Below are 24,715 nucleotides of genomic sequence, written 5' to 3' on the forward strand. Positions count from 1 at the left end.
ACCGCTAAGGCTTCACTCCTTGTCGGAGGATTTTGGGGCATAGACTCCATCTTGTGTGGAGATGTAGAAACGCGAGCCGCTCTCAGTTTATCTACTGCCTCCAAAGCCTTTTCCCACAGAATAGCCCGAAGGCGATCTGCGCGGTTTTTACGTGCTTGCCTTGAGAACTTTAGGCAAAAAGCACAGGACTCCACGACATGAGTCTCCCCCAAGCAGAGCAGGCAGAAGGAATGCCCATCCGTTTGCGAAATCTTCTGTCCGCAGTTGGAACACTTCTTAAACAGGCCTTGGTATGCCATAGGCACCAAGACAAGACAAAACAAACAATTTTTTTTTTTTTTTTGGATAGGAAAGAATAGAATACTGTAGAAGTAAGAAAAAGAAGGAAAAATAGATAGATTTTTCAGCTCTGGTATAATAAGAACGCACTATACCACAGAGAAGTCTCCAAACGCTGTTAGCCCACAGGCGGTTGAAGAGAACTGAGGGGATTAGGCGGGAACTCCTGAGCATGCTCAGTAGACAGTGGGGGAGGGGTTCCCGCCTAAAAAGATTTCAGCTTGAGAAGTTTCCGAAGCTGGCCCTGCGCAGGCGCAGAGCCCATATGTGTGATGCACAGAGACCACGAAGAAGAACCAACAACATCTGGAGAGCCACATGTTCTCCACCCATACTTTAAAGAGTAGATTCCAGTTTTAAAATGGTTTGAAACTAATATTTTTCTTTAGCTCCAGAAAAATTCTTGGATGTGATCAAGCCCTGCAAGCAGCCTAATGAACACTTATGTGAAAAGTAAAATTTTATCTGACCTTGCCTGTCTTATTGGTATATGACTCCCAGTCCAACAGCAGCTTTTTACAACTGCTCAACTGACTTTGGAGGCTTGTGTGGTGCAGAGCGGTAAAGCAGCAGTTTCTGCAGCTGAAACTCTCCCCACGGCCTGAGTTCGATCCCAGCAGAAGCTGGTTTCAGGCAGCCGGCTCAGGTCGACTCAGCCTTCCATCCTCCCAAGGTCGGTAAAATGAGTACCCAGTTAGCTGGGGGAAAGGCAATGGCAAACCACCCTGCTATAAGGCCTGCCAAGAAAACGTCAGCGAAAGCTGGCAGCCCTCCAAGAGTCAGTAATGACTCAGTGCTTGCATGAGAGGTTCCTTTCCTTTTCCCTTCAACTGACTCTGACCCCTGAAGCCATTATTGTGAAGTGGTGGTTGGATTATGATTAAAGTACGTTTTAATTTTATTTATTTATTTTAAAAAATCTACATAAAATTTTTAAGGTACCACCATGTGGAATTACAATATATTTGCATTTATTAATTTAGAGCCTATGATTGCGTATATATGGCATATATACCATCGTAGGCAAAAGGGCTCTCATCGTATCTAGACCCAATAGCATGGAAGCCATTTTCTTGTGGTACAACTCCCATCACTGGTTGCTGAAGCTTCCAAATAAATTTCAAGGCAGTCAAGATGTAAGTAAGGCATGTGTCAGCATGACCAGGTCTGATGTTTCAAGGAATAAACACATTTTAATTATTTTCTTTGAAGTATTTCTATACTGTCGTATATCCAAGGATTTCTAGGTGGTTTACAAAAGATAAAAACAACAAAATGTTAGAGCACCAGCCTCAGCTACATTAAAGGGCTCCTCGCCACCACCATTACCTGGGAGTCCAAGCTCAAAAACAGATCCAGGAGCACACCCAAGCTGTATCCTCTCCCTCAATGGGCTTCTACACTGGTGTGTTTGTGTGTGAGAGAGAGGGAGGGAGGGAGAAGTGGGCTAAGGTCAAAGCCTCTGACCACACTAATCCAGTCTTTGTTAAAGATGATAACACTCACTCAAACTTTGTTAAAGATAAGTGTCCTCCTTTAATGATAATTCTAACTTCTTTACAAAATATAACATGGGTTGAAGCTTTTAGGCTAGCAGATTGATCCTATGCATATTTACTTGGAAGTAAACCCCAGCAGTTTCAAGAAGACTCCCACACAAATAGCCAGGAACAGGTTTGCAGGTTTGGGGACTAAAAGGGAATATAAACGCCTTGTATCACCTTTCAACTTTCAGCCTACTGCTCTGGCAAACCTAGATCCCACTAAATATTTCCATAAGGCATAAGCAAATATCAATTGTGCATGACAAGTCTTAATACTCATAATTCTGGATATTTTCCAAAATGAGCTTTCAGTTGCTGTCAGTTTTACCTATTTTGTGAGCACTTAGAACTAAACTGGAAGCTGAGGCTCTGACTGCCAGTTTTTCTCCTCTAATATTTACTTGATCCTGTGATAGATTATAAAAGACAGCAAGCCCCACAGTGACTTCTTTGTTTCCATGTTTTACAAAAACAATTTGCAACCTTTTAGTCATGAAAAGATCCTATAGATATCTTTGGAACTTTTGAATCAGTTGTTATAAAACTGCAGAACTTAACTGCTAGCAGCTTGCGAAGAATAAACATCAACTAATTCTTAAAAACAAAAAGATGCTAATGATAAAATTGCACTAAAATTATTTGTTTAGAAAATTTATTCTCTGCTTTCAACAATTGTTCTTAAACTTGGTTGCAATTAAAAGAAAAATAAACTACCAATGGAATTACAGCCATAACAAAATATTATAACATGAATAGATTAAAAACAGAGATCTGACAGTCAAACAATGTCTTAGTCATAAATGGCTTGGCTGAAGAGAAAAGTCTTGACAGTTCGTTGAAAAGGACCAATCTCTGAGATCTGCTGTTCTAAATTGGGATCTGCAGGCCAAACTACATGTGATATTAAGCATGTGGTTTAACATCCCATGTAAAACTACAAATAGCAGCTGTTGGGGATCAGGACCACAGCAGGCAAGGAGAGGGAGTTTAATACTTTTCGACGGGAATTTGTGTGCTTGAGTATTTTGTATGGTTTTACTTTACCTAATTTATTTATTTGTTTGTTTTACAACCAGTATTTGTAAACCACCCAATTAACAGCAAAAGTGATACCTAAGTGATATACTTTAGCGCTGAGCGTAAAATCAAGGGTAGCAGCCAAGATGGCTGACACCAACTCCTTAACAGCATATAGTTGCGCTTGGAGTCACACTATTTAATCAATTTCATGCATTTTTGAGTAAATAAAAAAGAAAGTTAATAAAATCTCACAGAATTAGTTTTAACATGATCAGAACTGAACCAGATTTAACTGGGGTGCAGCAATCCTGGAGTCCTTTTAGAACACTACTATTTAAAGTAATTGGATTTCAACTGAAGAAAATGCTTTTGTTTGAATGAAGGAATTCACTTTTTCTCTCTGTGAATATTATTTCTATCCTCTCACATGAAAAAACATGCTGAATCAGCATTTTAAAACACGTATAGTGGTGACTAGTAATACTATTACATAGCATTTAAAGAGCATTTTTAAGTGTTCATCTCACTTCCCTTATGTGATTGCACAGGGCAATCCTTGAAGTATCTACTCAGAGGTAATACTCATTGAGTTAAATGGGGCTGATTCTGGTATAGGACTGCAATCTAAGTAGTCCTTATGACAATCCTGTAAAATAGGTAAGCATTATTATCCCCATAACAGAGATACAACCCTTTTACCCCGATCTAGTTGGGGCTGAGCAAGTATTGTCTTGCCGAAAGCTATCTAGCTATGAACTGGGGCATATTCCAGAATCTCTGCTTTTGCTTTCAATCTATAAAGACTAAAAATGAAGTCTAATTTTCGATTGATTGTTTGTCAGCTACATGGTACAATTATGGCCAGAACACAACTTACCCAAGTAGCTATGAGCTGGCTTTTCTTCCACAACTTTGATTCTTCTTGCTCCTGCAGGTATCACCAAAGCCTCCACATAACCTATTACAAGATGACAAATCCCATGTGAGGTGCATAACTCAATACTGAACAGTATTTTTTTAAAAAAGGAATTGTAATAATTTTCATGTTTGATTTGACTCCAGTTGTCCATGAAGTCTTGAAATCATATTTGCCCCTGGATCTGTAACCTGTTTTGGGCTGATCTCCTGGAACATAGGAACTTGTCTTGACTTTGTGCTTGGCTTTGTGCTTGTCTCCATATTGAAAACACTCAACATTATCTTGTTGAATATTCTGCTTGAGTTGGCTGTGGAATTGTATCCAAGGCTGGCTCCATGGGGGATAAAAGGAGGAAAAACATCATCCTTTACGGAAAAAATTAATGAATCTACACTGGTCATTTATGTATTTGCCAAATCCTTTTCATCCAGTTAAGCTATTCTTTTCCCAGGAGGACTTTCAAAGGCCTACTTTCCAACTCTTAGGTAAGGATCCCCTTTGTACAAGTGCTGGGAACAGGGGAGATAAGAATTGCTGGGGCTGCACAACTGGAAAAACTTGGATTGGGGGCTTCGGGCCAGCTGCCCAACTGGCTGCGAGCACCCCATTCTCCAACCACCCAGCACAGGACCCAAAAAGTGACTAAGGTGGGCTGAAGTGAAGATTTCTTTCTGGTCTGTTCCTGAGAACAAATAGAAGCCACAGGGACTACACAGATCTGGGATCCTAGACCAGTCACCATCTGCACTAGTGGCCAGCCATACTTCCAGGTTGGTCACAGTGGGCAGCTTGAGCAACTCATAGCATCTGCTGTGATAAGTTATTCTTCCTCCTGGTTCACAAAGCAAACAGGCAAGTTGTGGATAATACTGCCGTTTGGTTGTCAGTACAGTGGAAAGTTCTTGAATTCTGCTGTAGGTTAAAAAATTGTGGCTTGTCCCTGTGCCTATCCCCTTTGCCCACCCCCACCCCATGCACTAACTGTGTTGTTATGTGAAAGAGTACTTTAATTGCTGGTTTTAAACCTGAGGGGTTTCAATTTAAGTCTCCTAATGCTTGTATTTTGGAAAAGACCAATTCTCTAATGGCTTTCTCCACACTGCTCATGAATTAATGTGCTTCCAATGTATTATCCCCTTTCAACAACATTTCTACAACTGTTATTGGTTATAGCCAGAGGCCACCACAAGCCAAAAGTAAAAGGAACAGCAACAAAGCATATTTGTTTTGTATCTCATTTTTTGCATCAAAGGTGTTGCAAAAAGCCCATTAAATTATCAGCATACATTTCCTATTTCTACTAAACCTTTTTGCAAGAATATTGCCTAAACTGCACATAGTATATAGTTGATTTGAGTAACAAGCATGGATTTCTTTTCTATGCCAAATAGTATGGTATTTTATTCTAATAAAACAATAGAGCATTCGGCAACATCCAAGAGACACACAAATGAAGTTCTCACTAATTTCATTCACAAATTCCACAGACGTCACTTGGGTTTACCCACATATTTTAATTCCCTTCAAGAGCTGGCCACACACATCCAGTGTGTCTATGAGAGAACTTAAAGGCCCGCATGCATTTAATATTAAGAATATAAGAAGAGCTCTGCTGGATCAGACCAACATTCCTATATCAACAAAAGATTTCACAGATAAACTTCAAATGTTTACTTTTCTTCACTGTGGGCCGGGGGCGGGGGGGAGGGGGGCAAGGCAAGGAAATGGGACTCCCAGGTTTCCTTCCCGACTCATCAGAAATGAATTGGCAAATTCTGAATAGCCATATCCAAAATAAACAAGTATATAGGCATGTGTGTTATACATATATACAGTGATCTACAGTTAAATGAACATAACAGAGTAAGTAAGACATTCCTTCAAACATTTCTTTAGGCAGAAACCACAGCTGTGACACTGATTCAATAAAAACAAATAGTTCTTTATCATTAAGACCACAGATAAGTGCTGTGGTTGCAAACGTCCGCAGAGTTATGCATGCATAATTCTCCCCCAAAGATGAATGGGATCTGTATCTGTATAACTAGGCATAGATTGTAGCCAGTGTTTTTATAGCTCTTTAATTTAGTTCCATTGAGCAATAAGTACATGGAACTGACCAGCAAGTTATTTCTGAAACTCAGGGGAGGGAGAAGACATCACAGTTTGGGTAAAATGTCAAAACAGACAGAAAAGTCTGGGTGTTCAAACACAATCCCTTTTGTGTAAGTAAATAAGCTTGCTAGATCATGGCAAAAAAGCTTTAAATTTGAGATCTACATTAGGAGAAATTTCTGAAAAGGTTTACATGTTAGCTATTAAAACAGGAGAACATTTCACAGTATAATTCTATGTAACTGACAAGCACTCACCCATAAAACTGTAATGATTTAAAAAATGTTTGCTTATTGATATTTGTCACAATGTTTCATTTGGAGGTTTAAACTTTGAATATAATTTAAATATTCACTCTCCAACTTTCTGTCCTCTTAGACCTTCAGATTCATTTGTGTTTTTGTTTTCTTTGTCCTAATTTATCTCCATCCTAGGACACAGCTACATCCAAAGATCAAAACGTGTCTCTAATTTTCTTTTCTGAAGCATTGTTTGGTTTAGTGTAGATTGTGATGTTTATTGCTTTTTAAAATTCTCTGCTCCTAATTAAATTATTTGTACTAGGTTACTTACTTTGAAGCCCGAAATCTAACAATTCTGAAGAGAGAAATTTAAATTATAGCTCCACAAGTGTTTTCCTCCTTGTGTCAGAAAGATATACCATTGATGCTTGACTTGCTAAGATTAGGGAAATGCTGATACCAATTAAATTTACACATCCCTTTGCATTTTATTCGGACAGCAAATATCCTAAATTGAGGGGGAGCTGGATTTCCATGTTTCACTTTTTCCCATAGTTTGTTCCTTACCCAGACCACTGTTTTTTTAAAAAAAATCCATTTCCCTCTGGTTGTCACCCATGAAAAGGAAAACTGGTATCAGCTCTAAGCTAGTATAGTATGAGGCCCAACACATGGGCATGTTGTCCAACCCTGACACATCCATAATGCTCATTTCTGGCCCTAATGCCAGCAGAAATACCACTGGCATTATTTCTGCATCATGGAGCTTTCTGCAGGAGAACAAGGAGGTCCCCAAAGTGAAAGTGCCATCCAGCCAGCGGAGTGACACCTTCACTGCAACCAATGACCCCTCAGCCTGCCTTTCACAGGGATTTGGATTGTCCTGTAATTTTGTGGGTTTTTATAATCATAGAAAAAAACACGAAAGGATATTTGACTGTTATATATGAACTTTGCTTATTGATTAGAGATATGTGTTTTATGACAGTCTATTTATGTGCAAATTTCCCTTTTATTATTTTTTTTTAAAAAAAACTCACCTGCAAATTAGCATACATCAGAATTTGAACAATTGTTAAGCTTCTCAATTATTTCATAAAAGAACTCCAGTTCATGCTAAATATAAATACTGAATCGATATATGTTTAATAATTTTCTTTGTATGTACAATATCTTCTTCTTTCCTTCATTTAAAGTTTCAGTGTTGGTAAAATGCTAATCCAGATAAATATTTATGTTGGAGAAAGTAAATAAACCTGAGTATTGTGTATCAAAAAAGTAGAGGGGTTTGCTAAATATTTGTTCCCATCTGTTCCTAATCACCCTCATTTCAGCAATAATAAGTCTGAGAATGGGTAAAGTGCTTTTCTTCACAACCTCTATTTCTCTTGAATGTTGTTTCTTAATTTAATTAACATAAAAGATGAGACACTATTAAACCATTTCCTCACTGCAGAGTACTCATAATATATACAAACTTTGCAGAAGCATTCATTAAATTAAAAAATGGTTTACCTGCTCCTCGAGTATGATTAAAGTCTCCTTTAACCACTCTACATGATTTCCCATCTCCATTGCAGACACCACAGTGATCTTCCCAAGCCAAAGATCCCAAAATGCCATCACATCCAAACTTCTGAGGTAAAAAGGAAGCATCAAAACATTCTTACGAAAGGCTCCAGTATGTCTTTTAATGTAGCTTGCAATTAAACAAGAGCTAAATATTACACTAATTTGACCCATCTCAGGAAAACCACCACAAGATATTGATTGTTGTAAAACAGAATGCCCTCTGGAGGGTAGTCACCGTTACTGATTTTAGTATAGGGACCTAGGAAGCCATTTTTGTTTCTTCCCTCTTTCTAAACTATTGGGGATATAGCATCCAACAACATAACCTTCATGGGCAAAGACCTACCTATGTCTAGCTACAGGAAAACATTTCAGCAACCCACAAAGTTAGCTTATAAAGTTAGACTATAGCTTACAAAGTTAGCTTATAGCATTTTCACGACTCATAATTGAAGTTCAAACGAGGTCATTTGGTTTGAACTATTTCTTTTATATCTGGAAAATAAATGGAATCATATAAAGTATATATATACCAAAAATGTTATCAGGTTTTTTTAAGAGGTTATTTTCTCCTACATGACACAAAAATCACAATTTTATTAGCTCCTTCTCTTCATTGTTCTAAAACTGGAGTGCCAGCAACTCAGCACTCACCTTCAAGACAGCCATGGTCCCACTGGGAGGTCCCAATGAACTATTTAGAAACCACTGTCACAGCTACCTCTTCATGCATTTAAAGGAAGGAATGCTACTAAATGGAATGCTTTTAAGGGATTGTATGAACCAGCTGTTTTTAACATGACATGCCACTTAATATATTAAAAACAGCTGGTGCAGTCCACACCTCATCCATGTTCCTTTGGGAATCAAGTGACACACTGCTATTCTTCCTGTCAAATTACGTGAGATAGTGCAGGGCAACATAATATTCAAATCCTTCAGGTGGCATGCTGCTGTGTCTTGTTTTGAGTAAATGTATTCAAGTTGAAGGTTTGGGAACAAACCTTATGCTTGCACTTTCTTCTCCCCTTGAAATGTTACTTCCAAGTTTGTCAACCACCCATCAAAACCAGCAAACTACAGTTGCACTTGCCCTCTAAACAATGATTTGAAAGTGATTTCTCTTCCAGGTGTAGAGGGCAAGCACAAATCATAGTTTGCCAGTTTGGCTATAAAAGCAAATTATGTTCTGTTGCAAAGCTGGGGGTGGGGGAGAGAAAGTGAATCAACTCCAACAGCCAAATTAGAGGTAGCATTAATCATGTGATTGGCTTTTGTGTGTTTATTTTTTCTTCATTAAATAGCAGCGATGCGGGTGGGGGGACTGCAACAGGGGCAATGTGGGGCATCAACCCTTTGCCCCTACCATGATCCCGACGCTCCCACTGATTTTTCTTCCAGTGCAAACTGAAGCCATGGGGCCCTCAATCCAAACTGGAACCACTGGAATTGGAAAGGGTTAAAGCTCAAGTCAGGATCTAGTGACCACTGCCACATTTAGGTGACCTGCATCACTGCAGCTTCTCAATGAAGACCTTCATGGAAAGCAACCCTATGATCCCAGGAGAGCATCCCAAGAACACCAAAGAAATGAGCTTTATACATTTTAGTTATAAGCTCGACCTCCCAAGCTTGAATTACACTCATATAGGCTAGGTTAAGCGTGTATATAAAAGGCCTTAGGCTAAGCTGCAACACATTCCAGAAAGAGCTTCCAGAGCTTGGTCAGACAAGCCTGGCATTGCACAAGTCCTTTGTTACCAAGTCTTGGGAGGTTTCCTGAACTCTGCCTTGAAGGCCAATATAGCTGTACCATGGGGACCTATTCTCAGCTCTGTCTGAGCTCTAATTAGAGCTCAGGAATCGAACAAAAATAGACTTAGAGCATCATCAGATGGGTGGATTTTCACATTTCCCTACAGTCACTACAGCCTCCTGCTGCTGTCTCACAATAGCGACGGTCTCTTAACACAAGGAGAGAAAGAGGAAGCAGCAACGACCACGTGGCCAATTCAGGGACTGTTTATATCGTCCTGCTTTTCCTGCACACAGCAGAAAATGGTGGCACATTCATCATCATCATCATCATCATCATCATCATTTACATTTGTATACCGCCCCATAGCCGGAGCTCTCTGGGTGGTTTACATAGGATAAAAGGGGTCTATTTTGTGATGGAAAAACAAGCAGAAGCAGCTGAAGGTGTGCAGGACATGGACATCATTGTCTAAACGACATGCAAACACTTTTTTCTTTAAAAAAAATCTACAATACTTAAACATACACCATTACAATTAAAACAAAACAACATACTATATAAATGTTGAATAACATCGATATCACTATCATGATATCACTATCGATATCACTATCATGCAAACACTCTTAACCAATCTTTCCTCTATCTTTCCTCTCTCATCTCACACTATTGCCCCGCTCGTGCTCTTCGCTCCTCTGATGCCATGTTTCTCGCCTGCCCAAGGGCCTCTACTTCCCTTGCTCGGCTTCGTCCATTTTCTTCTGCCGCCCCTTACGCCTGGAATGCTCTTCCAGAACATTTGAGAACTACAAGTTCAATCGCAGCTTTTAAAGCTCAGCTAAAAACTTTTCTTTTTCCTAAAGCTTTTAAAACTTGATTTTGTTCTGACTTTTATACTGTTAGTTTTACTCTACCCTGTGCCTGTTTGGTGCATTCTCTTCCCCTCCTTATTGTTTTATTATGATTTTATTAGAATGTAAGCCTATGCGGCAGGGTCTTGCTATTTTATTGTTTTACTTTATTGATATAGCGCCATGTACATTGATGGCGCTATATAAATAAATAAATTAATAATAATAATAATAATAAGAGCAGATATAAAAGTCACCAATTTAAGTTCAGTGATTTTCCTCAATGGAGGAGCACATAGGGAACCAATTCCCCCAAAATCTGTGGTGATAAATTCACTTGTGTGTGAGAGGGGAGCTTACCTTTAGCAATGGCGGTGGCAGCTCTTTTTGTAGGGCCTTGCCAACATTTCTTTTCCCTACAAATGTCCCAGATGCAGCCTAGTTCCAGGGCATTGTGGGGGATAACAAAAACTCCCAAAAAAATGTAGCTAGGCCACTGAAAATAGACCACTGCTATTGCTAAAATTAGAGGAATGCTTTCAATTTTAGTGAAATTTGCTTAGCTGATCAGTGAAAGACTGGTGCGCATGTCATGACAACCCATCATGGTCAGCCAAACACAGTTGGTTGTTGTGTCATCTGAAGCCGGAATGCTTTCCATGCGGTAGCTTTTTTTTTTTTTAGAATAATCCATGATGAGATTCCATGGCTTGCTGTAGGCTTATTTTCACCCACAATGGGTTGTTGTGTTGTCCAAACCCAGGAGACCATTTTTATCGTGGGTTGCAGTGATTGGCTCCAGAGCTGCTTGGCAAGAGCAGCAAAAGCGTCCATGCCACTCGTTTTTCATGATCTCACCAGTGACTGTCTTTCCAAAGTGATGAAACAGAATGCACAATGAGATTCTGCACATGCACTGACAAAGCTACATTCAGGCATATTCAATGAGGGAGAAACCTTGGACAGGTTCGCACATAATGCTAAGCTGAACAACCACAGTATGCCCCACAGACGATTGGGCTTGCTGTGGCTTGTTGTCCCCCTCCTTCCCCTCAGACTTCCACAGCTGGCTCTGGTATGTATGCCAGGGGAATCTGTGGCAAAACCCAGCTGGGGAATGCTGGGAATTGTAGGACTTATTTCTGTCTGAACATGCATAAGATTGTGCCCTAAAAGGCCTATGAAGTTCACTGGAAAATAAAAACTCCAAAACGAAAGGTCTTCATTATGCTACTGATATTACTATTATTATTGTTCAAAAGAGAACTGGGCAGGTATTGTAGAGGTAGTGCAAATTCCATGCTCAAATTAGAATGGCTATAAGTACTAATGTAACTCCTAATTCTAGGACATTTTGATGTTTTCTGTACAGGTGCTGCACAGGATGTGCTAACACATAGACTATGGAAAACATATGCTTGGTACTAGTTTGCCCCCACTCCCAAAAGTAGGAAAAACCAGAGTCTAGGGTCTAAAAAGATTGAAAAATACTGCACAATAAATAGATATTAAAAGTTGCCTTTGAAAGTTTGATTTACCTGACATCTGCCATTTGCACATATATCCAGTTCCTGATGGCCACATGAAGTTCCATCCATCACTTTCTCCGTTACTAGAATAGGCTGATCTTTTCCATTTGGAGAGCAAAACAATGCACAAGGTTTTTCTATATAAATAAGTGAAAAAACATGTCAGCTTGATAAAACTGTTTTCATAGAAGTTTCCCTGTTCTAGTGGAAACTCTAAGCTATACTCATACTATATTTTAGATAGTAATTATAGATATATTCCAAAGGGATTTTCACCTAGATATGTCCCATTCAAATAAATAGAAGTTACACAAGGCTGCAAAATCATTTTAATAGATTGTGCACAAGACAAGTTTCCCTTTTAACCATATCTTCTAATGAAGAATGAGAAACTGTTACTACATCTTACCTTCTCCAAACCTATGCACGAATGAGAGGAGACCCTGCCTCTCTCTCAGTCCTACGGCAGGTGTATAGGGCTTTGGAGAAAGGTGATGGTGGGTCATTGTATTTACACTGGAATTATTTAAGAGCACATATTTCTCCTGCTGCTTAGAATAGATTCCTACCATTTTGTTTCGCCTTGTGCAAACTGCAATGCAAATGAGAGCTCTGGGGAAGTGGTTTGCTCAGCTGGTGTGATTTGTGGCTGTCTCATCAGGGGCATATGCCCTTGGCAAACTGGTACATTTGAAAGTTTTTTCACGCTTATTCAATTCATCTTAAAGACCAAAGGATAAAAAGTTATTTTCTGACCTGAGAACTAATACTCTGTTTCCTAACAAACATATTAGAACGCCCCATCTGCATAATAGTCATATCATGTTCATAAAATAACATTCATGCTGAAGGTAGCTAACATTTTGGCAGGAATACATCTTCCCCATTTGCTGGTTATTTTCAGCAACCAACCCCCACCCCAAATTCATAAAACTACCAAAAGCATTCTTAATTCATTAACTATAGAAATAAAAAGGAAAATATCAAAGATATTTTGAGCAAAGTCAGTAACACGCATTGCAATGACCAGAATTGGAAGTGAAATACTTAAAAACATATTTTTATCTTGGTCTCATTAATATCTGCATCTTATATTCAGGCCTCCTTGAGACACAATAACTTTTGAAAATGGACCATGAAAAATGAGCAAATATCAGTATTTAATAAAACAAAGAGTCCCTGGTCCAGAGCGTCATGTGTGGTCTGATGTGTGTGTATGTATAGCACTCCTGTGCTCTCCTTTCATGACAACAAACGAATCAGATCTCCCTGCACATCCCTTTGTTTCATTATTAAAGTGACAAAACTGGTTATTGCCATAATCCAGGGGATCTTGTAAAGTGTGGGAAGTCTGCACAGATGGAACATTCATGTAGAACTGCCACATCCAGAAGAAATTCCAGCAGGTTGTGACAAAGGTGGGTGATAGGAAAATGAGAGCCATTCCACCAGCTCTGTTGAAAGATGACTTACTTTTTTTCCTTTGAAATGTTTGGATACAATAAAAGAAAAGATGTAAACCTTCAGAGTTGTTTTTGTTTCTGTTAAAGAATTGCTAATTGTCAACAGTGATATACTAGTACTGGAAGGTTACGTGAGTTATGCTTACCTTCATCTATAACAGCCTGCCATTGGTGTACATGTTTCTGATATGATGGCCTGACACTGAAGACCTGACACTGCCAGTCCCTGAATGCAGGTACTCCAGGAGGACAAGAGGGATTCTCACATATTTTATACTGTACTCTGGAACCATGGCATTCTCCCCCTTCATGAACTGGTCTAGGGAAGATAAAAATAAAAATAGTAACTAACTTGCAAGGGGCACTTTGCTGAATTCATATAACTCGCACGAATTAAGTTTTAACTAATTTGTTGTTGCAGCAAGAGGTAACAGTGGTGATTACCTCTAGGCCAGCTTCTTTGCTGCAAGGGCTGAGAGCCACTGGCAGCACCCAATCACCTGAAATCTGGCTTTATGTACCCTTCTTGCTCTCTCACCCTCTTTTTTTGCAGTCTCTGCTCCCTCTCACCAGGAACTCTCTAGCTTCGCCTTCTTGTTTGCTTTAGAAGTAGCCTGGCGGAGGCTTCAGTTTGGGAGTCAGGAGATCTGCTGCTCATTAGTTGTAAGTTGGCTATGGGAGTGGGGGGCAGAAGAGGAGGGTGCAGCAGCAGCCAGCCAATTAGCTATGGCGGGGAAGAGGCCCAAAAATTAAAGAACAATGTGACTGGCTAGCTGCAGTGGTGCACTGTGCAGGCAGTGGAGCTGGAGGTGAAATTCAATGTCCAGGCAAGAGAGAGTCGATGGCCTTATAGGCCCCTCCCAACTCTAATAGTCTATGATTCTATGAGTGATGTGGGCCTAGCTTGGGAGCTCACAGTACATCCTTAGTAATAAGAAAAAGATCCAGACCATTCCAAAGACCAAATGAGCCAGGCAGAAATCACCTGCCTGGTGACTAAGGCCTTTTGTATACTGTGGATTTTTCCGGGGGGCTTCCCTGGGTGGTTCTTGGATGTCCAAATGACGCACAGGGGATACCAGGAGCAGGCAGAGATGACCTCTCCATTTCCCCAGAATAACTGCCTCCGTGAGTAGCGGGGCTCAGCAGAGGGAAGGAGCTGGACCAGGGGGAGTCCAGGGACATCGAGGGTGGGAAGCGGGGTCAAGAGTTTTTGTTTGTTTTCACATACTTTTCACTGGAGCGCAACTGCGCTTCAGCTCCTGCCTTTTCCCTTCTGGGACGTCACGCTTCTGTTTGGACGCCCATGGCGGATCATGGAAGCAGGTAAGTCCACAATCCTCCCCCCTTCCTCCCTCCCTCTATTCCCTTAGGTGTAGAAAGAGCCCATGGGTGCAGTCCTTTTCGATCCAGTTTGATACCTACAAGCATCCGAAACCAGAGGCTTATGAGTATCCAGTGCAGAGCAGAAGGTGTGGCAGAGGTGATCTTTGCCTCTGCCATGCATCCTGCTCTACAATTTAGCTATTGTAGGTGAGCTTTTACGCCTGTCTAACTGAAGCATTGGGGAGGGGGAGGGAAGGAGGCTGCGAGACCTGAGCATATGGTGTAGCCCATCTCCACTCTGCCCTGCCCATCAGCACGCTCCCTTTCTCGCTTCCTGGGGTCCCCTTTGTGGTTCTCTCTGCACCAGCTGAGAGTGAGAGCTCGGCCTCATGGGTCTGAGGTTGGAGCACTTCTCCAATCTCAAATCCAGGAACTTGAAGTATCCCATAGCCTGCTAGACTTTGTCCAGGGGCCATAAGACTGCTCTCTTAGTGACTGATTGAGTGACTGAGCCCCTGCTTGGAATACACAGAAACCTAAAAAGGCTTCCAGCTGAGTCTGGTGCACAGTGCTGGGGAAGAGGAAGTGGCCCCACATGGCCTAGGAATGGCCCCCAAGTAGCCTTGGCAGCAGTGGCTGGAACCAAAGTGGCTCCAGTTTGAAAAATAGTAAAGATCACTGTTCTAGGCATCTTGCATTTAAGCAACAGGTAAGGTAAAAGGCGAATCTAGAATGGCATAGCTAATGTAATAATGGGAACAAAGCGCAACAGTCCCAAGGTAATGCTGCATGAACTTTATTGCCCCAAACCAGAGATAAGTGAAACTATTTGCCAATGTTGAGTCTCCATCCCTCCACCAAATTTATTATTAGACAGCATGTTAATAATAACATTTTGTTGATGATTTTAATCCTTTGCAGAATTCAAAACATACTTCTACTTTATCTGCTGTTGAGTTTGCATATGTAAAAAAATACATAGTTTAGGACACCTTACAATTCCATACAATGATCACAAATAAAATTATTTCAGTTCTAATAACATTTGAAGAACTACAAGTTAATGCCATGTGAAAACTAGAAACAGAATTCCTATCTAAATGAGTCCATGCACAATCTACAGTAATAATTTGTTTATTTAAAAGTATTTCTAAACTGTTTTATATTATGAAATATCTAACGCAGTGCACAAAATAGAAATATTCAAAAATCAGCAACAACAAAACAAGATTAAAAACCCAAACAATTAATAATACACTATGCAATTTGGTGGTACTATATATTGGCACTGTCAATATTCAGGAAATGGCCATTGAAATAAATATGCTTCCAGCATGTGGCAAAATGATAATGATCCTGTTCAGATGACACACTAAGCCACACTGGTTAAGCATTTTGTGCTAAACATTACAGCGTAGCATGTCAAAGTGAACCATGGCTTAGTATGTCATGGTAGTTACTAACTACCATGACTCACTAACTATTTGCTGCAAACGAATTAGCAGCCTAACCATGGCTTAATGTGTTGTTTGAACAGGCCGAATATCAGCAATTTATGTCTTATATCCAAGGGGAGGATGTTGCAGGGAGTAGATGTAATAAGGCATAGTTTGTGTAAAAGACCGAAGCTTCCTCCACACTACAAGGTGTAGGACTGGCTAAGAGACTGAACTATGAATCAGGAAGTTACAGGCTCAAGTTACAGGAAGCCAGATTCTGGCTGGACATCAGGAAAAACTTCCTGACTGTTAGAGCAGAACAACAATGGAACCAGTTACCTAGGGAGGTCAGGGGCTCTCCCACACTAGAGGCCTTCAAGAGGCAGCTGGACAACCATCAGTCAGGTATGCTTTAAGGTGGATTCCTGCATTGAGCAGGTGGTTGGACTCAATGGCCTTATGGGCCCCTTCCAACTCTACGATTCTAAGCTCTTGGTTTGAATCTTGCATTTGCCATGAACTCACAGCCTTAGTATCCTCACCTGCAATATAGGGAAAAATAATACTGACACACCTTACAGCAAAGCGTGATGAACCTTTTTCAGGCTGTAAGATTAATTTGAATATGAGGCCACACCCATTCCAACAGTGGGTGGGGCTACGAACACAAGGGTGGTGGTCAAGGACAGCATGGGTAAATCCAAAGCAAAATAGGTGGGGCCAGATGTAATTCACACCCAATGGACATTTTCTTACCAAGCACAGCTCAAATCTATCTACTCAGTAGTAAGCCTCAATGCAACAGCTTTCATACATACAAGCTACAGCTCAATTCTAAAATGTAAAGGTATTTAAATGTTAATCTTGAGCAGGGCATTTAAAGTTTAAATGCTTTTAAATCATGTTTATCTGAGTGGAGTTTCCCTGTGCTGTGCTGAAGAAAGGCTGCCTTTCTGGGGAAAATCCAGCTCAGATCAAACCAGTAATGACAGTGGGGGGTTTCCTGCACAGAGGTAGAGGGAGAAGGGATGGGGTCTGCAGAAGAAGCTGGCAAAGGAACCTAGTCTGCGGGTCCAATGTGGCCTAAAGGCTGTAAGTTCCCCATCCCTGTTTTACTTTGTTGTGGGAAGTATTACAACTGCATAATGCATATGAAGAGCTCTGTGTCCTTGAAAGAGCAATACAAATGCTAAGTATGAAAAGGCATCCAAGTTTGTATTTAGTTTGTGTCTCTGCTATAAGACTTGCTAATAAGTAGCACATCTCTGCACAACCAAGATGAAAAAGGTATCTAAAAAAAATGAAAAGTACAAAAAAAGATAAACCGTTGTTTTTTTACCCAGAGCATCTACGCTGTCGACTGCTGATTCCAGTGTTGCAAGTTCTGCTACAAGAGCTCCACGAACTCCATTCCGCCTCCACATGTCCAGCGAAAGATGTCTTACTGGTACATTCTCCAGCCTTACACCACTATTGTAAAAATCAGTTTTTAAGTTAAAATATCTGTTCATTGCCTTATGTATTAAACAGGCAGAGACTAAAATTAATATACATACACATCTCACTCCCCTCTTACTTTAAATGTACTATTTGGACACAGCCTGTAATACTTCGTACGTATTCACAAAACTACACCATCCCTGAATTCTGGGCATTAGGTACAACTGTCCCATTTTCTTTGTAAACGTACTGTATTTTTTCCTATTACAAAGTTTGTGCTTACCATGGATCTACTACTAATACCCCTATGTGGGGAAGGAAGAATAGCTGTTTTACTGTTTGCAGCTACTTTTATTAGCAGCATGTAGTCTTCAAAGATGAAATTTATTAGAAGAACGCAAAAGGCCCACAAAATGGTAGGGCACTGCTGCAGGGATAAGTGAACTTGCCTTGCTGGTGTTAGGTCAGTGCTCCTGTACAGAAGTGGTACAATGGGAGAGAGCTGTGTATTTACAGTCTAAACTGTCATCATCTGGTAAGGCTCTAATAAATATCAATGGAGTATCTTCCATAAGTAGAATTTTAATGTACCACATTTAGAAACATAACAGTTTGGAATGAGTTAAATATAATGTAAGTACAGACCAACTAACATTATGTCACTTTCTTCCTACTGTAGCTCACTTATGCTAGAGTACTTGAATCTGATGTCCATTTAATACATTATGCGGACAGCATGTTTACCATCAAAAACTATTTTTGTGTGGTGAGAGCATCATATGAGTACCACAGCTCATAGAAACAGCTTATCTTATGAATTGGCCCTATCACATGAAAACAGAACCAGCCCAAGGTGTTTTGTTGCATGAGGGAGAACAGCAAATCACACTCTCTCTCCCAAGTCAAGGGGCACAGTACTCATGTTGGCCAAGTTATTTTGGCATTTTAGAAAGGAAATTCTACTAGCGTTTCTCCATGGGAATAGTAGTAGTAGCAACAGTAATTTAGAAAGTAACAATTTGCTCCCCTTCCATGACACTCAGAATCTGCTACTTCAGGTGGTGGCCCCCTGCATCTTCCTATTTCGTTACTGACACTGCCATGAAGATTTCTCAACAATAAGGCACCATCTACTTGGCTGATGTACTTACATATCTTATGGCAGCCATTTGAAACCTCTACTATGGCATTCTGGATTTTGGCAAAGCTATATGACTTATGAAGTGGATTTACATTGACTAAGGCCACAGCTAGACCTAAGGTTTATCCTGGGATCATCCAGGGTTCGCCCCTGCCTGAGCACTGGATCCCCTGTGTGTCACCTAGATGAACAGGTTTGACCCCTGGACGATCCAGGGATAAACCTTAGGTCTAGCTATGGCCTGTATCATGTGGAGACTTAGCAATATAAGTTACTCTAGTTTGGAATGACAAAAAGATAAAACAGGCAAAATGCTTGAATTTCCTTCCATTTGGAGCAGTTTGTTTCCACTGAAAATATATCTGGGTTTTCTTGCAATGGCTTGGGTCTAATGCAAATGAAAGTTCTATTCTATTCCCCCCAGATTTTCTTCACTTAGTCTTGATGCTCACTACCTTATGATTGCATAGTCAAAAGGTATGCAAAACTCATGAATATTTTTTGTTAAGGGGATTATTTATATGCTACTGTTTTAAAGGCAATTTTAATAAACCAGGACAATAATTCAGAAGGAATAAGATGGTGTTTTTAGTATCTTTAATAGGCACTTGAGAATCATTTGGTAACATAAGTTTTTAAACATCTTTGTATTAAAAGACATACAAGTGCAAAATCTATCAGACACATTATGAGGATTTATAACATTCTGGGCGAGGCTTTGGGACTAGAAAGCAATGAACTGATTACAATAATTCAGAAATAAGCTTTTCCCTTCTCAGATGTATGTGTCTAACAACAAAATTCCCATTGTGTTTTTTTTTATATAGTTTTGGATTTCACACAATGCTATTTTTTCATTCCATTGCTTTTTCCTTCTGAAAATAAGGGTCTCAGTTTCCACTATTGGATGGGCTTAACAACGGAATGAGAAAATGAGGGGCCAGCTTTTATTCTGCAGCACGACTATAAATCAGTATTTTTATTCTATTATAAAATATAGTTATACGAAATTGCCATGCATAATACACATGCAGAAACACTTGAAATTAGGTCCTGAGTAAAGAATGAATTGTATGCACAGGAAAAGGACATACAATTATAGTCTTAAAAAAGTTTGTGATCATGAAGTTCTTCTCTCATGCCTTGTCATCATTTATTTATTTATTTATTAATTACATTTCTATACCGCCCAATAGCCGGAAGCTCTCTGGGCGGTTCACAAAAATTACAACCATTCAAAGTATAAAACAACAGTATAAAACCATAATATAAAATACAATATAAAAGCTCAACCAGATAAAAACAGCAGCAATACAAAAATTTAAAACACCAAGTTAAAATTTATTTATAGACTGTTAGGGCGCAGTTGGTATAGCAGCCTAAGTTGATAAAAGGTGCTCTTTGCCACTGAGTTCACCTGTGCCTCAAGTGACAATTCTGGATCCAAGAGCACCCCCAAACTACGGACCTGATCCTTTAGGGAGAGTGCAACCCCGTCCAGGACAGGGCAGGGCAGGGCAAACATAGTTCTCCAGTTAAGAAACAGCTCCTTCTATGGCCATAGCTAGATGGGGCAAAATCCTGGGGTGATCCCCGGGATTGTCCCTGTGTGTCCACATGACGCACAAGGGATCCTGGGATCAGGGAGGGATGATCCCTCCCTTGCCCCAAGATCTCGCCCTCCCCTTTAGCCCCAGTTTTCCATGGTCTCATGCTGAGCCCGAGACCATGGAACGTGTGGCTGGGTGCCACGGGTTGACCCAGCTCGTCACGATTCCTTGTGAGGAGCCAGGAGCCGCACACGGGGCGCAGCACATCGGGGGTAGGGTGGAGGGAGTGGGGAAAATAATTTAAATTTAAAAAATTACTTACCTTTTGCGCACGAGCATTCGTGCGCTGCTGGACCTTTAATAAAAAAAATGGCAAGTGTGACGCCTCTCCTTTTGAGTTCGTCACACGTCGTGTGTAAACAGATGAGGGATCTCACGTCGTGAGATATTCCCTCCTCCGTTACGTGCTAACAGGTAGGTCTAGCTAAGTAGGTATAAGCAATTGCTGGGGAGAGAGACAAGAGTTCCAGAAACGTTGGATATTCAATAGGGGTGTTCTCTCCACCCCAGAATTTTCTGGTAGTCATAAACATACGCACGCAGAGCATTCGATCTTCCAGAGCAGAGATTGTCCACTTCCAAACTCATTGATTAATGTCAGAGTAGAGACGTACCCAATCACAGCTTCTAATGCCTCCGAAATTATCCAACTGTTTTTGAGGCATCAATACTGCATGTGTGTGCATGTGTGTGTGTCTCTCAATTGAATATCTCCAAATTTGGAAGATGCTGAGTTGGGTGAGGGGTAGCTTTAATATTGACATCTGTGGCTAACCAATTTGGAATTGCCACAGTGCTGTACATGACTATGTTCTTCTCCAATCACAGTGTTTAGGGAAGTGGGAAACACTAATTGGCTGCCAATTCTGGCCATGGGGAGGGAGAGAGGGAGCATGTTTCTGCTCGGACTCATGGAAGTTAATCATCCATATTTCCATAGTGTGAAAGTGCTGCTGGGCTGGTTGGCACTGTGAATGAGAAAGCTTCTACACCTGAGTCAGGCACAGGCAGCTTCTTTATTTCAGTTAAACTATTACTCCTGTTGGCTGGCTGGGCTTCCAGTGCAGGGGTGGTGGTGCTCTGTCCAATAGATCTGGAGGGCACCAGGTTGGAGAAGGCTGGAGTAGAAACTTCCACCAGCAGCAGTGGAGCTCTGCATCAACAAAGTAAAGGATCTAAGCTCCCTCCATAAATGTGCAGGGGTGGATCAGTGTGTGTGTGTGTGTGTGTGTGTTTAAGAGGGGTAATGATTTGAGGGGGGAATTTAAAAAATCTTAAAAATCAAGGCATGAATGGATCTGCTACGAACTTGGCATGCCTAAAGCCCCCCCTGAAGAGCTATCAAACCATGCCAAATTTCATCTATCTTTAAAAATTACACAGATGTTAGCATTTTTGTTAATTTCCATTTTAAAAATTCCTAAAAATCAAAGCATGAATGGATCTGATTCAAACTTGGCATGGCTAAAGCTCTCCTTAAGACTTATCACCGTGCCAAGTTTTATTTCTTTATCTTTAATAATGAGAGAGCTGAAAGCTTTTGATTACTTTCCATTGACTAGAAATGTTGTTCGAAAACAGGCAACAGGTAATCCAATGGGTAATTATCCAACGGGTAATCCAACGGGACAGAGTAAGGGGAGCTGAAATTGGGGCAGAGACTCACCTCAATGGAGCTCTGGCTCAAATTTCGAGGTGGAGAAGACCCACTTTGCACAACCCTAATATTCAATATCAATTAATTGATGCCTTAGGATCATTATGTTTCAAACAAAAATACAAATTAATATCACAACAAAAACAACTGCATATTCCACTTATTTAGAACAAGGGGTGTCACAGTGTACCTTTCCGGTGTCACAATCAGTTCCATCCATTGGTGGATCCAGTTTAGTTTTACATTCCTTCTCCCCTTCTACCTTACACCACAACCCAGTGCAAATAACATGCTGGAAAGAAACAGATACTAATCAAATAAAAGCTAGTATATAAATGTTCTTCATCAGTTTCACATCAGTTTCAAACATATAATGTGAATGAATGCTGACAACCTGAAACATAAACAAATCTATACTTTGGTTACAGAATAAGCCCTTTTCCCATGCCATCAGTCATTGATATTATAGATCAAAGTTCAAAATGAGGAAGGACTAGTTCACAGAAATTCTAGTTCAGTACAGCAGCCTTGATTTAAAAAAAACACAATGGAATTTAGGGACGGGGGATAAAAGAAATGTAAAATCTATTCCATCCCAGAAATATGAAATCTTGCTGTGAAACACCTGACCTTTACATACAGAAAAAAACTGAGACAGGATGGAAACTATTTGGGATAGTTTTAGGAAGCAATCCTATGCATGTATACACAGAAAAAAGTCCTACAATTCCCAGCATTCCCCAGCATTTTCGGTATAAACCAGTGAGAGCCAGTGTGGTGTAGTGGCTAAAGTGTTGGACTGGGAGTTGGGAGATCCGGGTTCTAGTCCCTACTCAGCCATGGAAGCCCACTGGATGACTTTGGGCCAGTCACAGACCTACCTCACAGGGTTGTTGTTGTGAGGATAAAATGGAGGGGAGGAGGATTATGTATGCCGCCTTGGTTTCCTTGTAGGAAAAAAGGCAGGGTATAAATGTAATAATAATAATAATAATAATAATAATAATAATAATAATAATAATAATGTAAACATGCATAGGATTGCATACTAATAGAATAAACACTGTAAAACTGTATGAGAATGTCTCCTTGTGTGCATCCTTGTATCCTTCTTATCTAATATAAACAAGAATCCTGGCTCCAGTTTTATACCAAGTGCTGTTGTGTCAAGGTTAACTTCTGTTACTTACTGTCAGGCCAAAGGTATTGTTCACAGGACTGTTTAGCATAATTAGCTATGCCTCAGTGTTATGTTCTGATTGGTTAATGCTGCTACTGGGCCCTGCCCCTTGAAAGCTCAAATACTGTATCATATTCCCTATGTCTTTTGTCTGATTGCTCCCTTTGAAGAGACCAGGCCTTGATTACTAATCAATAAAGCGCTTTTGAACCCTCTGTCGCTGGAATGGTGGAGTCGTGCTTTAAGGGCTGTTTGGATCTCGTCCTTGGGTGAAAAGAACATTGATTTAACAAAACCACTCCATTATTCTCTAAATTCTTTGACTGCTCATTCTTTATTTGCTATCATAGAATGCAAAAACAGGCAGAACTAATAACTATTGCAGGCTAAGTTAAAATATTGCATTATTTTTACCTGCATTTCTTGGCAGAAAGAGGCTGTTGGTCCAAAGAGAATCTGACACTGTTCATCTGCAGTGTATGTCATCCCTGGCAGCTTTGAAGGAATAATCACGGAATTGAGGCTCTGGGGATTCGTCTGCAGTAAGCAGTTACTGGCCTTTGACCTAGCAACATACAGAGGCTTAGAAGGTGGTGAAAAGCGACAGAAGCTGGTTATTGCACTGACATAAAATGTACATGAACTACATAGACCTTAACATAAATGCTTAAAGCAACCACGAGGTTGTATGATTCAGATGTTATTATTGTTTTATATTAACAAGCTATTAAAGGGTGTGGGGGGAGGAAAACTAGAGCAAGCAAAATCTAAAGGAAAAATAATTCCTTTTAATGATATATCATATTCATCCAGGTGCATATCTGCATTCAATTTTTACTGCACACAGTCCCTAATCTAATCCAATACTATAAAATGCATGAGCAACCTAGAATCCTACCAAAGAATTCATCCAGGCAGTACTTTGTGGATCTTCCTTGCTGGATTGGACCGATAGCCTGTTCACTAATATTTTAAAAACAAACTCTGACTGCATTTGCTGTGTCTTTTCAATTTCTCACTTTTTCATTTTGAACATAAATAAAAAAGTGAGATTTCCCCCCCCCACACACACACTTTACACACCTAGAATTATTAAAATACCAACAAAAATAAGAATATTTTTTAACACCCAGTAGCCCTGGTTAGCTTTTCCCTGTAGGCAGAGGGAGATTGCAGCCTCCACTAAAAAACAACAATAACAACCAGTACTATCTTTTGTATTTTTATTTATTTATTTATTTATTACATTTTTATACCGCCCAATAGCCGAAGCTCTCTGGGCGGTTCACAAAAATTACTGCTAACACCAGGCTTATCAGTTTTGTGTGTGTCAGATGGCTGCACCTGTTTGATCAAACTTCCCATACGCTGTAATTTGAATATCTTACCTTCCTTCTCAGATAGTATCACTGCCCTGAAATGGTGGGCTTTAGGAAAATATAAAATAAGTCCATAAAATAAGTTCTAAAATCAGCTTCAGAAAAAAAAGGTGGCCCACCTTGTAATAAATTCAAGATGAAAAGTGCAATATAATATACCATTAACAATTTGTATTATTTTCTAGTGCAA

General features: G+C 40.1%; 1 protein-coding gene across 1 annotated transcript in view; it reads right to left on the reverse strand.

Moving 5' to 3' along the window:
- The window catches only part of ADAMTS19 (ADAM metallopeptidase with thrombospondin type 1 motif 19), a 149,166-nt gene that overhangs the window by 38,013 nt on the left and 86,438 nt on the right, over positions 1 to 24,715 (reverse strand). The window contains exons 10-16 of the mRNA XM_063129463.1: positions 23,561 to 23,711; positions 22,157 to 22,258; positions 17,458 to 17,588; positions 13,500 to 13,672; positions 11,900 to 12,027; positions 7,695 to 7,815; positions 3,781 to 3,861 (exon numbers count right to left, since the gene is read on the reverse strand). Of these exons, the coding sequence (XP_062985533.1) occupies positions 3,781 to 3,861; positions 7,695 to 7,815; positions 11,900 to 12,027; positions 13,500 to 13,672; positions 17,458 to 17,588; positions 22,157 to 22,258; positions 23,561 to 23,711 (887 nt within the window). The remainder of the gene's footprint in view (positions 1 to 3,780; positions 3,862 to 7,694; positions 7,816 to 11,899; positions 12,028 to 13,499; positions 13,673 to 17,457; positions 17,589 to 22,156; positions 22,259 to 23,560; positions 23,712 to 24,715) is intronic.

This window comes from Elgaria multicarinata, chromosome 6, assembly GCF_023053635.1.
Source record: "Elgaria multicarinata webbii isolate HBS135686 ecotype San Diego chromosome 6, rElgMul1.1.pri, whole genome shotgun sequence".
NCBI lineage: Eukaryota > Metazoa > Chordata > Lepidosauria > Squamata > Anguidae > Elgaria > Elgaria multicarinata.